The sequence below is a fragment of the Hemiscyllium ocellatum genome, chromosome 33 (assembly GCF_020745735.1).
Source record: "Hemiscyllium ocellatum isolate sHemOce1 chromosome 33, sHemOce1.pat.X.cur, whole genome shotgun sequence".
NCBI lineage: Eukaryota > Metazoa > Chordata > Chondrichthyes > Orectolobiformes > Hemiscylliidae > Hemiscyllium > Hemiscyllium ocellatum.
In genome coordinates this window covers 12,434,979-12,448,722 of record NC_083433.1, presented here as the reverse complement: position 1 = coordinate 12,448,722, position 13,744 = coordinate 12,434,979, and the positions used below count along the sequence as shown (strand labels likewise).

The window sequence follows — 13,744 nt, the reverse complement described above, 5'->3', positions numbered from 1 at the left end:
GCAATCTTTTCAGCAGGTAATAAGGAAGGCAAATGGAATATTGGCCTTTATTACAAAGATATAAAGGTAGGGAGGTCTTGCTAAAACTATACAAGATGCTAGTGGGACCATACCTATTATCTTATATAGTGTGTGTGTGTATAAAATCTGTATATATTTAGTTAAAAAAAGGAAGCAATCAAAGAATGTTCACTAGATTGATCCTGCATATGGAGGGATTTTTTTTATGAGGAAAGGTTGAGAAGATTGGTTCTGCGCTTGAGTTTAGAAGAATGGGAGGAGACTTCATTGAAGCATATAGAATTCTTAGAGGCCTGTCAGGGTAGAAGCTGAAAAGTCGTTTCTCCTTGTGGGTTAACCTAGGACTAGTGAGCATAATCTGAGGAAGGAATCGATGAGAAATGAGGGCAAACTTCTTCGAGGGTAGTCAATCTGCGGTATTTTATTGCAGAGAGCTGTCGAGGATTACTAGAGTAAGATTAGGAGCAATCAAGCTTTGTAGTGGGAAGTTGTGTGTGGAATCAGAGGATATAGGGGAAGCGCTAAATGAATACTTTTTGTCTTTTTCTAGTGTGAATACTGACAATGTGGCTGAGGAGAATACTGAGCTATAGGCTACTAGATTAGTTGAGATTGAGGTGCATAAGGAGGACGTGTGAGCAATTCTGGAAATTGTAAAAATAGATAAGTCCCCTGGGCTGGGTGGGAGTTATCAATAGGATTCTCTGAGAAGCCAGGGAGGAGATTGCCAAGCCTTTGGCTTTGATTTTTATGTTGTCATTGTCTACAGGAATAGTGCCAGAAGAATGGAGGATAGAAAATGTTGTTCCCTTGCTCAAGAAGGGTAGTAGACAACTCTGGTCATTATAGACCAGTGAGCCTTATTTCTGGTGTAGGTAAAGTATTGGAAAAGATTATAAGAGATAGGACTTATAATCATCTAGAAAGGAATAAGTTGATTAGGGATAGTCAGCACAGTTTTATGAAGGGTAGGTCATGCCTCAGAAACCTTATTGAGTTCTTTGAGATGGTGACGGTAAAGCAGTTGATGTGGTGTATATGGATTTCAGTAAGGTATTTGATAAGGTTCCCCATGGTAGGCTATTGCAGAAGATACATTGGCATGGGATTGAGGGTGATTTAGTGGTTTGGATCAGAAATTGGCTAGCTGAAAGAAGATACAGGGTGGTGGTTGATGGAGTATATTCATCCTTGAGTTCAGTTACTAGTAGGGTATCGCAAGTATCTGTTTTGGGTCCACTGTTGTTTGTCATTTTTATAAATGACCTGGATGAGGGCATAGAAGGATAGATTAGTAAATTTATGGATGACACTAAGGTCTGTACAGTTGTGGATAGTGACAAAGGATGTTGTAGGTTACAGAGAGACATAGATAAGCTGCAGAGTTGGGCTGAGAGGTGGCAAGTGGAGTTTAATGCAGAAAAGCGTGAGGTGATTCACTTTGGAAGGGATAACAGGAATGCAGAGTACTGGCCTAATGGTAAGATTCTTGGCAATGTAGATGAGCAGAGAGATCTTGGTGTGCAGGTACATCGATCCTTGAAAGTTGCCACCCAGGTTGGTAGGGTTGTTAAGAAGATGTACGGTGTGTTAGCTTTTATTGTTAGAGGGTTTGAGTTTCGGAACCTTGAAATCATACTGCAGCTGTACAAAACTCTGGTGTGTCCACACTTGGAGTATTACATACAGTTCTAGTCACAGCATTATAGGAAGGATGTGGAAGTTTGGAAAGGGTTCAGAGGATATTTACTAGGATTGTTTCCTGGTCTGGAGGGAAGGTCTTATGAGGAAAGGCTGAGGGACTTGAGGCTGTTTTCATTAGAGAGAAGGAGGTTGAGAGGTGACTTAATAGAGATGTATAAGATAATCAGAGTTAGATAGGGTGGATGTTAAGAGTCTTTTTCCTCAGATGGCGATAGCTAGCACATGGGGACATAGCTTTAAATTGGGGGATGATAGATATAAGACAGATGTCAAAGATTGCTTTACTCAGTAGTAAGGGCGTGGAACGCACTGCCTGCAATAGTAGTAGACTCACCAAGTTTAAGGGCTTTAAAATGGTCATTGGATAGACATGGATGAAAATGGAATAATGTAGAATAGATGGGCTTCAGATTGGTTCCACAGGTCTGTGCAATACTGAGGGCCGATGGGCCTGTACTGCACTGTTATGTTCTATGAGGCTGGCTCACTAAGTGTATTCAGGGTTGAGATCGCCAGTTAATCAGTAAGTCATGAGGAAAAGGTAACTAAGTGGCGATGATGGTTGTCAGATCAGCTGTGCTCTCATTAAATGGTGTAGCAGACCCGATGGACCGAATGACCTATTTCTGCTTCTGTGTCACGTGGTCTTACCTTATCTGTAGATACATTATTGATTCTATCCAGCTTTGTGTCTTGCCCAGAGTTTCCGGTCAAAGAAGTTCACTCGAGAGGACTGTCAAGGAAAATGTCCTATGGGCTGTGCTCAAGCCCCCTTTGTTCTGAGGCCTGAGACCAGGGATATTTGAGAATTAAAAGCGAATCCAGCAATATCATCTTGGCAACAACCTATCACTCAGACCTCTGTTCTGAAATTTGCTCTTTGATTTTGGGACTAATTATTATTTTTCATGATCAAATTGCATTCTTGTTCCATTCGAAAGAACAGTCATTGGACTCGAACCTTAGCCCTGTTTCTCTCTCCAAAGATGCTGTCAGACTTGCTGAGTTTCTTCAGTACTACTTGTTTTCATTACACTGTACATTGTGCCTTGTGATTCATTGTAATTTTGTTCTTTTCATTGTCCCAGTTTTGCAGTGTTACCAAGGTGTATCCATTATGTGATGATTTTATATTTGTTTCTTTCAACAGTGGGGAGACATTTAATTTTATTTAGAACTTAAGCAGATTAGAGAAATATTTGAGCGATGTAACTCTGAGTTCAGTACTTATTGAGTAGCCCTTTGGAATGATGCAAGTCGTCTAACTTAGCTACCCTTACCACTAAATAAGGTCATATCAAGGTTTTTATTTTATTCGTTTTGGATGACGCAGGCTAGGCAGCATTTACCGCCCATCCCTACTTACCCAGAGGGCAGTTCAGAGTCAGCCAGTTGCTGTGGGTCTGGAGTCCCATGTAGACCAGAAGAGGTGCAAATGGCTGTTTCCTTTCCTAAAGAATATTAGTCAACCTGATTTGTTTTTTTTTCTCTCTCTAACAACTGACCATGGATTCATGGTCATCATTAGATTCTTAATTCAAGATATTTTTATTGGATTCAAATTCAATCATCTGCTCTAGTGGGATTTGAGCCCGGATCCCCGGAACATGACCTGGGTCTCTGGATTAACAGTCCAGCAATAATACCACTAAGCCATCACTTCCCCAAAGGAAGGAGGCCATATCGAGATTTGAGCACATAATTCGGACTTGCACTCAAGTGCACTGCTAAAGAAAAACTACCCTGTCAGAGTTGCCACCTTTAGTACTAGATGTTCAATTGAAACCAGAAAGTCTTCTGGATCTGGTTTTGTGAATATTAAAAGATGCCCTTGTACTATTGGAAAGTGAGCTGGCAATTCTCCCATTGTACTGACCCGAATTTTTTCAATATTCATCAAATGTTAAAATATATAATTTAGCTGGTCCATTCATCCTTTGCGCAAATTGGTGAATGTTCCATTTGCTGTGCAACCCTTTGGGGAATCTTCAGGATAAGACGGGACAATATAAATGAGACTTTGATAATAGATAATGTCATGAAAATTGCGGTCTTAATAGCTTTGTTTTTCTCCCTTCCCATTCCTTTATCTTAGCAACACTCTAATGCGTCTCAGTCTCTGTGTGATATTATCCGGCTAAGCAGAGAACAAATGATTCAGATTCAGGACAGTCCCGAACCAGACCAGTTGTTGGCCACACTTGAGAAGTAAGTTTAGTGATTTCTTCTTTTGAATTTCTGGTATGTAATTGTCTTTGAAAGGATGGCTGTCCTGTGCTTGCTTAGTTCCAAAGTAAGGATGGCTGAATTTGATTGTGAAAGCTCAGTAACTGGGGTCTTTAGCAATGGCTATTACTTCACCATCTTGACTTTGATATTGTAGAGGCAGCTACTGTCCCTGGCATGTCTGTAACTCTTCGACTACCTCGCCAAATGCCCATGCTTCATATCTGAACCCAGGCTATCCATGTCAGCAATCTGCAAATAATCAAGATTGATTCCTGCTCTGGCTTATTGCTACATCTGTTGACAATATTTAACCTTTGCTCCATCAATATATCTTCCTCAGCCTCTTACCTCACTCGGTCTGTCAGCCACTTTTGACTAATGCTTCTCATCATGCTTGTATTAACAGGTCTTTAGTCTGCAATTTTTTCTTTACCTTGACTTGTCTGTTGCAAAACCTTGGCCAGCAGATGTGTTGCACCATGAACTGTAACGGCATTAGGACCCTGATACATCCTTGCACTCATGTTGAAGAGCTGCTGTTCACTGGGTATAAATAGCACAATGTGCGCAGATTTGTGAAGAGAAAAACACATGGAGAGCTGGATTGAAGCCTGAAGTCTAGCCATGTCAATGTTAGAATCTCGTGCAGAGAAACATGTGGTGTAGACTAACTAGCATTAAGCAGTAGAATATATAGAATAGTTTATCAATTATGTAACAAGATCAGAGCCTGGAATGTCTTTGAGTATCAAGTATTGTAATATTTAGTCTTTATGAATAATAAATAGCGTTACAAAGAAACCCAAGCCTTAGACCCGTCCTTGACCTTGCTTTCTCTTGACCAGTCTGCCTTGATCCCCAAAACTGTGATGGCATGTCTCTGTTAATTGGTGCATGATTATGTATTGATGAATTTTACAATAAGTTATATTGCAGCTGTCAGCTGTGTGTAACTCCAAAATGTCACAATGTGACTGCAATTGCACACACTGAAACTTTAAGCAGCGTTTTTAATTGTACCAAGAGGCTGTAGTGCATTGGTAAAACTACTGTTTTGGGAATAATGGTGTATGAGAAAATAATTCCTGCAGAGAAGTGAGGAGTGTGCACTTTTGGGACTTGAATCCTCTGCTGTCTGTCCTTGTTGCTCTCCTCTTGTTCATTGTTCTTCTGTCTGCACCCTCACCTTCTGTAAGAATGTGGGTGTACTCCTCTCCTATCTAAACAAAAAATTCAGTTTCACAACTCCCAAAAGTTGCTATCCTATTTCCCAGTCCTCTGCCTGCCATCTGTATCATGGATAATTTGGTTTGCAAGAAGTTTAATTCTTCTGCTTTAACCTGCTTGAAACATAATCAAATATGTCGCGGTGGGCTTTGAACGTTTCGCCCCTTGGGCCTATTCCAGCTTTCAGTGAAAATGTGATTAATCTGTGATATAAGACAACAAACAATTGATCCAGCATCAGTTGTTGCTTGCGGCAAGAATTTCAACTTATAGCACCCTTTACTTCCTAGTAATTGAGAACTAAGTACTTTAGGGCATACAGTCGATTGACAACATACTTTTAGGATGCAACTAGGTTTTTGCTCATATATTTGCTTTTTGATCATGATCTCCACTGAATTTTCTTCTCCTAGACAGGAGACCATTGAGCAGCTTCTTAATAACATGTTTGATGTCGAGAAGGACGAGTCAGTGATCATTAATGGGATCCAGGTACTGCTGACACTGTTGGAGACACGTAGGCCTCGGTAAGTGTGTAAAAAATGGAAGGCATGGCACGTGACTACTTGTGAGCATTTTCACTGCCTCTGGGGTTTTTTTGCTGCAGCAGCAAGTTACATCACATACAAAAATGTGTGGAATGCGTCGGCAGACTAAATCACTGGATCAGGTTATTTAATCAGGAGGGAGAGCCCTTGTTGGTCATTCCTCTGCCTAACCTGGGATGGAGGGTGAGAACAGTTTACAGAACTTGCATTGTCTTTACTGATGTAACAGGTTGCTGCTTAACTCTGAGAGATTCTAAAGTGGGTGTCCCACTTGGTTTGTGTGACAATGGATTGCAGGGCTTCCTGGCTTGATTTACAGTTTGATTGAAAGACTTTGCTTTATTTTTTTACTGCGTAAAGTCTCCAAGCATTTCACATTTAGTGAATTAATTGTCAAAGTGAAGTGATGGCAGTTAACTCTAAAACCAAACTCTATTTTTCCCGATTAGTGTCATGTGGTTTTGTGTTTGACAGAAATTGGATTTAATTTAGCATCTGTTTATCTGAGTTGAGCCTCACCAGAAAGGCAGCTAATGGAATTTCCCTTTCTCTGGTAATTTTATGACTGAGCATGAGCACCGTGTAGGTATCTTTGTCAAAGAGAAAACAATGTGCAAGTTTAGTTAGATTTTGTCGTACTATTGTGAATGTTCTGATTCAAGTGCTAAAATAACTGTTACAGGGTGTAGGATGGGACATTTCATTTCCTTGCATGTTGGGACTCTGTTTTCAGTCCTTTTGCTACTCTTAGGAGATTAGGTATGCCCCCTTAAATCATGATGGGGATGGTTGTCTGTACTTCAGAAGCTTATGCACCTCTAGGAGCCAATTTGCTAATGCATTGGAGGAGTGCAGTTGAGAGCATGTTTGCTCAAAGAAGTGTAAGGCCTGGGTAGCCTGGAAAGAAGAGGAGAGCAGATATTTTTGGAAAAATATAATTAGAAAACATGTCAGTGGAGACGGTGTCTTCAAATCCTGCTTTACAGGTTTCAGTATCATACTCTGTATCGTTGACTGCAGGCTCTACAGTGTTTCTGAATACAGGAACTTGCTTTCTCTTGGTTCAAACTAGATTTTTAAAAAATAAATCTACCTTCAATTCCAAAAATAAACCAGGTCAGCTTTGGAACTGGCAGATTTCTTCAGCAGAGTTATCCATGTGATCACTTTGAGTCTACACCATCTATAGTAATTGTCTATAATCTACACTTTCTTCTGTACCGCATCCTCCTGAAATGCAAATGAGGTAAGGTAGCATAGCACTTATGTTACCTGCTGGGTGATTCCAAAACCTGGACTGACTATTTGAGAGAGAAATTCAAATCCCAGCACAGCCCTTGAGAAGTTTAAATTCAACTGAATTAATAAATTTGGAATGAAAACTTAGCATTAGAAGTCTTGACTATGCAAGCACCAGATTAGGTTAAAAGCCCATCTGGTTCACTAATGCTCTTCGGGATGGGGATTTGGCATAAACATGACTGCCATGTGCTTGATTCTCAGCTGCCCTCTGAACCTGTCAGGCAAGCCACTTAGTTGTATTCGTGAAGGTGATAACCTCAAGGGCAATGAAGGGTCTACAATAATGCCCACCTTCCATGAATGAATAAACATAGGTGCAACCTTGGTGACTGTTATCAAATTAGATCAAATGGGAGCATGAAACACTTACTGTGCATATCTTGTGAGTGAAGCCTGCATTTCTGTAACTCAGCCATTGGGAAAATACCAACAGAAGGCAAGATATTCGCTCCTTTTGCCCATCTGCCTTAAGGCCATATCCTTTAAACTTCTTGGATAACAAAAATCTATCAATCTCGGGTTTACCAACAGTTGAAAACTAATTGAGACATCTGTTTCTTTTTGCCCCCCAAATGCCCATCATAATCACTGTGTTTAGTTGAAAGCCAGATGTGTGCTCACCCAATAGTTTTGTACCCAAACAGATTTCACATCCATCTCTTAATAGTGGAGTACCATCCCCTCAGGATTTTTATTAGCATTTTCTGTTTTACATTTGTTGATGACCCAGCCAATAATTCTGTTTCATAAATTGTCACTGCTAATGACAGTGCAGTTCACTCGGACTTGTGTATGTTTTGGTCCAGGTCTGATCTGGGTGGTATGGGTGGCCTTTTCTGTAACCTCGATGGCCAGTTGGATCTGTGCCCCCCTGGAATGGACCACGCGTGCAGTCAGGTCAGCGCCGGGACACTACTCGCCATCAAATTAAGACTACGGGATTTCCATCAACTCCTCCTCGACCCACCAAAGGCAAGTCTGATATGAAGTGCATTCAGTTATCATTACTTCCTGATGTCAGCTCCATGGGTGGAGTGTGATGGTGGCATGATGGTTATGTCATTAGACTAATATTCAAGAGGCCCAAACGATTTCTGTGAGGTTGTGGGTTCAGATCTCACTATGGTGGCTGGTGGAATTTAAATTAATTCATTGTTTTTTTTTTAAGAAAGCTTGTAACAATGACCTTGTAATTATCATTGTAAAAATCCATTTGGTTTATCATTACTATTTAAATAAAGAAATTTGCCATCCTTATTTGGTCTAACCTTAAGAGTATTTAATGACTCTTAACTTCCCTTGGAAATGGCTAAGCAAACCATTTTCAGTTTAAGGGCAATTAGAGACTGCTGGCCTTGCCTGTGATATACATCTGCCGTGTATGAATAGGTTAAGTAGTCTGGAAAGGGTACAGGAGATTTTTATTAACCTTTCTGCTTGGGGGGAACATCTGCGGATTGTTGGGAAGGGGTGAAATCATTTGGTGTGAATTTGTAATAAAATGAGTAAGTGGATGTAGGTTTGCTCACTGAGCTGGGAGGTTCATTTCCAGACGCTTCTGGGCAAACAAAGACCCGCAAGAGAATTCCTAGAAGCATAGCATTCCAACCCGAACTCTCTCAACAAACACATCTACCACTCCCTGAGAAAAAGAACAGGAAATGGCATCACCGCAGGCAATGACATCACCACAGGAAATAACATCACCAACCCAAAGATATAAATAGAAAGCAGGACTCATGTGCACTGCTTCGCTTGAGGCCCACTGAAGATATTACCTAGTGGTGTGACGAAATGTCCGGAAATGAACTTCCCAGCTCAGTGAGCAAACCTACATCCAGAACCTCAACCTGAGCTACAAATCTTCTCAAAAGTTGCTAAAATGAGTAAGTGCTGTTGAAATGTAATAAGGCATTGAGCATTCAATAGACAAAATGGAAGTTAAAGCTCAGATGGGATTCATCAGCTCTATTTATATCCCTGAGGATGAGTTACAGATTAGGTTTTAATTAAGGGTTTCAGACAGGCTATATCTAAAATAATGGTTTACTGAGAATGAATTATAGGTTGGAAATAAATGAAGGTGTTCAGATGGTTTATATATAACATAAGAGGTATCCAAGAGCAAGTTATTGGTTAGAATTTACACAAGGATTTTGGATAGTTGGTCTACAGATTAACTGATTGCTCGGATCGAGGATTAGGTTAGGCAATAATTGAGTTTGGATTTTTGTTATATTTTGTTGACGTCTTAACTTGGTACAGTGGAATGATTATAAGGCTATTGCTAGCTCTTTGCAGTTTGCGGTTTAGATGTTGTGCTTTCGGTGAGATTTTGTGTTCAGTGATTTCATGCAATTGTGCCCTAATTAATCTGAGTTGCTGCAAAGCAGTTTCTCCTATGTAGAGAGTCTTGCACGAGGTATTGTTAGTTTGAGGGCATTATTAGTGCTGAGATAAGGGGAAATTTCATGGTTCAAGGTAGTGCATCTTTGAAATGTTCTGTCCAATAGGCCATGGTTCTAATCAATGATCATAGTCAAGACTCTCAAGTTTGGTACTGAGGGGTTAGGGAGAGAAAGTAGAGTTGATGTAGAAGGTCAGCCATGATCATCTTGGATGGAAAGTAAGCTTGAAGGGAGAGAGGAACTACTTCTAGTTCTGGTACTTGTGACTTAATCCAAGGATTCTGTTAACAAGTACCTTCTAATAGTTCCAGGACTCTAGAAATTACCTACATTTGAAGTTGATGTTCATTTAATTTACCCTCCAATTAGTTTTTCTTTCTTTTTCTACAGAAGAATAAAATGGTGACTACCTGGGGTACCCTGGACCCACCTTTAGGGAACACACGGGTTCATGTTGTCAAACTCATCACCAGTGTCTTGCAAGTGAACAATAGTGAAGTGAACCAGGAGTTGATGGAGTTGAACACGCTGGATGTTCTTCTTGTAAGTGTGGGGCAAGCTACCTATTAGAGAAGGAAACAAGCTAAGTGAAACTAATCCGTTATTCTTACCTCATGCCGTGTGTGTACTAAAAAGGCTACACTGAGGCATTAGTTGGTTACACTGCCTGAATGGGTGATGGAAGCAAATCCAGTGGTAACTTTGAGAAAAAAGCAATTGAATAATTGCTTGAGGGGGAAGGGCTAGGGACTGGGACTAATGGGTGTCTTCTCTAAAGAGCCATCATGCTCTTGGTGAGCCAAATGGCCGCCTCCTATATCGCATCATTCTGGAATATTTGATCATCTGTTGTGTTGGATTCTGGAAATCTGTTTCTTCTTCAGAAGCCATCTGGTGTCGTATAACACTATACTGTCGCACCTCTGACGCCTCAGTAGACAAGGGTATTGAGCAGACGTGGATCTGTGTTAGTTCCCACTCGGTGTTGCAAACTGGTATTAACTGTGGTTGGCTTATTGTTGTCGACCTCTAGACCTTGGATAGAGGAGGAACAGCCAAATATCCCCCCTCTTGTTGCAACCTGATAATTTTTATAGAAACATTGCATACATAGCCTCAAGTCATAGAACCAAAGAATCCCTGCAGTGCAGAAAGAATCTATTCAGCCCAGCCTATCCCTGTAACCCCACATTTCCCATGGCTAACCCATCTAGTCTGCACAGGCAGGTTAGCATAGCCAATCCACCTAACCTGTACATCTTTGGACTGAGAGAGAAAACCAGAGCTCCCAGCAGAAATTCACACTGACCTGGGGAGAATGTGCAAACTCCACACAGGCAGCCACCCAAAGCTGGGATTGAACCTGTGAAGCAGCAGTGCTAACCACTGAGCCACCATGCCACCCATCAAGAGTCAGCTATAGTGCACACTGTATCTGAATGGAATAATTAGAAAAATATGGCTGCCAGTGTCTTTGTACAAAGTTAAAAATCGCACAACACCAGGTTATAGTCCAACAGGCTCAATTGGAAGCACACTAGCTTTCGGAGCGACGCTCCTTCAGGTGATTGCAGAGGGCTCGATTACATGCACACGTATATTTTGTGGGGTGAATTTGTACTTGCAGAGTTACATTGTACTTTGCTCAAAAACTGCATACATTCATGTTGAACTCTGAGCTCAAAAACTGCATGAATTTTTGTAAAACTCTGTTATCTCACTTCTTAGATTAGAATCAATCTAAACATCAGGTCATAGACAGAGAACACAGGGGGCCAACACCTTCAACATATTGTCTAGCTATCACCATTGTTAACAGCTAATCCGAGAATGCAACTTTAAAAAAAAGGATTTTGTGATTTACACATGAAAGAAGTGAGACTATCACTGTATTCTAACAGATGAAAGACTTAACAGACAATCAATTTTTCAATGTATAATTTCAGTTACATCACACTGCAAATTTTTGCTATAAATTCTGTTACGATCGAGCCCTCCACTATCACCTGATGAAGGAGCGTCGCTCCGAAAGCTAGTGTGCTTCCAATTAAACCTGTTGGACTATAATCTGGTGTTGTGTGATTTTTAACTTTGTACACCCCAGTCCAACACCGCATCTCCAAATAGTGTCTTTGTAATTACATTTCAGAAAGCATTTCATAAGAATGTGAAGAGGATCAGTGATTATATTTGAGGTAATGGGAGAAATGTGTGTGGCACACATGTATGTATGATTCATCATAAACCTATTGTCGTCTTGTATAATAGCAACAATTACTAGCAGGTCAAGTCTGTTATTTTTGTAAAAAGAGTGACCAGTTGATGAGTTGTCACCATCCTGCTTAGTTTGTATTTTCTTATAATTCCACTCTAATCTCCATTTTTTTTAAATTGGGTCTGCCTCCCCAGGATCTCTACTTCAAGTATGTGTGGAATAACTTCCTCCATTTGCAAGTGGAGCTGTGTATTAGCACAGCATTGGGGAACCCGCCAGCAGAAGATTGCACTGAAACCAATGTGGAAAATCACACCGAAAACAGCACTGAGTCCCCCCGCCAGAATCCACTCATCAAACATGTATGTAACCTTATGCCCTTGGTGAAGGGATAAGCATTTTAGTTTTGGAGTGCATCAAGGAAACTTAGTGCAGTGGGTTCAACACTGACATTTAATTTCTGAAGCTTGTATTCAAATCTTGTCCAAACTGAAGGGGATAAAATCTTCCTTTTCCTGTTGCCTGTAAAGGGTCCTAATGTGAAATAATTTTGAGTGATCAGTTTAACCAAGTAAGAAGTTTTGAATAGAATGCAAATGTAACATGTACCAGCAAATAGGTACTTTCCACAATTTTTTTCATGATTATTTGTGGGGCATGACATCATTGGCTAGCAGCATTTATAAGACATAGGAGTGGAAGTAAGGCCATTCGGCCCATCGAGTCCACTCCGATCCCTAATCACCCATCCCTAATTGCCCCTGAAACCGTGGTGGTGAGCTACTTTTATGAATCATCTCAGTCATGCTAAATGTGAGGCCAGAGCTGGAGGAGCTAATCTGTAGCATTTAGAGTAGAAAATGGTTGTGGAGAGAGGGAATGCTGAATCTATGGGGAGGGTTTGTGTACAAATGAGAATTTTAATATTTATATGTCGCTGACAGGAGCCACCGCCTGAATAGCAGTTATGAGCAGGAGGTTGCTCTTCTGTCCTAAGAGCCAGCTTCGCTATTCACCCAGGTCTTGCCTTTCTACATCAGTGTCATTTTCCTGCCCCATCCCCATATATCTTAATATCTACAAATCATTCGATTTCTGTCTTGAATATACTTGATGACTGGGCCTCTACCCATCTGGATAGAGACTACAAAAAATTCCTCACCAGTGCTCCCTCTAAGCTGTGCATCTATACTGCTGCCCATTGGTGGGCCAGTACATTGGCTTCCTCTTGCCAGAAGCAACTGCTGCGCGCAAGATTTGAACAGCAGAGAAAATATTTAGAGGGAGGGTTGTTTACTTCTCTTTGAGTGAGGAAATTCTTCCTCATCTCGGTCCTAAATGGTCCCAGTCTCATTGTGAGACCATTTCTGGTTTCTAGACCCTTCTCAGCCAGGAGAAACATCCTCCTTGTGTCCACCCTGTAAGAATTTTTAGTTTCTGAACTCTTGTGAAAGGAAGCCCAATTTCCCCTCTTGACAACGTAAGCCAGAAATAATGGCTACAAGGACTTTGTACTAATTAGAGTAAGCAGTTACAGATATAGGCCATAGGTCAGCTACATTGTCATTAAATGACAGAACAGACTTGAGGGGCTGATTGGCCTACTCCTGTTCTTATGTTCACTGTAGTGTAGTTTATGGAGGGTCGATGCTGGGCAATCAGCCAGGAGTTCATTATAGTATTCAAGTCTGACTGTAATTGCATGAATGAAGGTCTCTGCAGCAGTTTAAGAAGCGTGCTGAGACAGCTGATGTTGTGCAGGTCAAAGTTGATACTCGTGACAGAGAGGATATGGGCTGGTAGCTCAATTAAGGGTCAGGTCGGATGCTGATGTTGGCACTGTTCTGGTTCACCTTTGTTAAAAATATCATTCATGAGCTGTGGGCATTGCTGGCTTAGTCAGCATTCATTGCCCATCCATAGTTGCTCTTGAGGTGGTGGTGAACTGCCACCTTGAACTGCTGCACTCCATTTGGAGTAAGAGCTCAAACAACACTGGTCAGGAGAGAGTTTAGGATTTTGAATTAATGAAAGGAAGTAGGTTGTTTGGAGAAGTAGTGTATCAGCTGCATGTATCCTGAGGTGACGGT

At 41.0% G+C, this 13,744-nt stretch overlaps 1 protein-coding gene across 1 annotated transcript in view; it reads left to right on the top strand.

Annotated features, from left to right (window-relative positions):
- The window catches only part of LOC132831473 (serine/threonine-protein phosphatase 6 regulatory subunit 3-like), a 92,971-nt gene that overhangs the window by 41,854 nt on the left and 37,373 nt on the right, over positions 1–13,744 (top strand). The window contains exons 6-10 of the mRNA XM_060849636.1: positions 3,821–3,933; positions 5,595–5,708; positions 7,838–8,003; positions 9,830–9,982; positions 11,849–12,016. Coding sequence (XP_060705619.1) covers positions 3,821–3,933; positions 5,595–5,708; positions 7,838–8,003; positions 9,830–9,982; positions 11,849–12,016 — 714 coding nt within the window. The remainder of the gene's footprint in view (positions 1–3,820; positions 3,934–5,594; positions 5,709–7,837; positions 8,004–9,829; positions 9,983–11,848; positions 12,017–13,744) is intronic.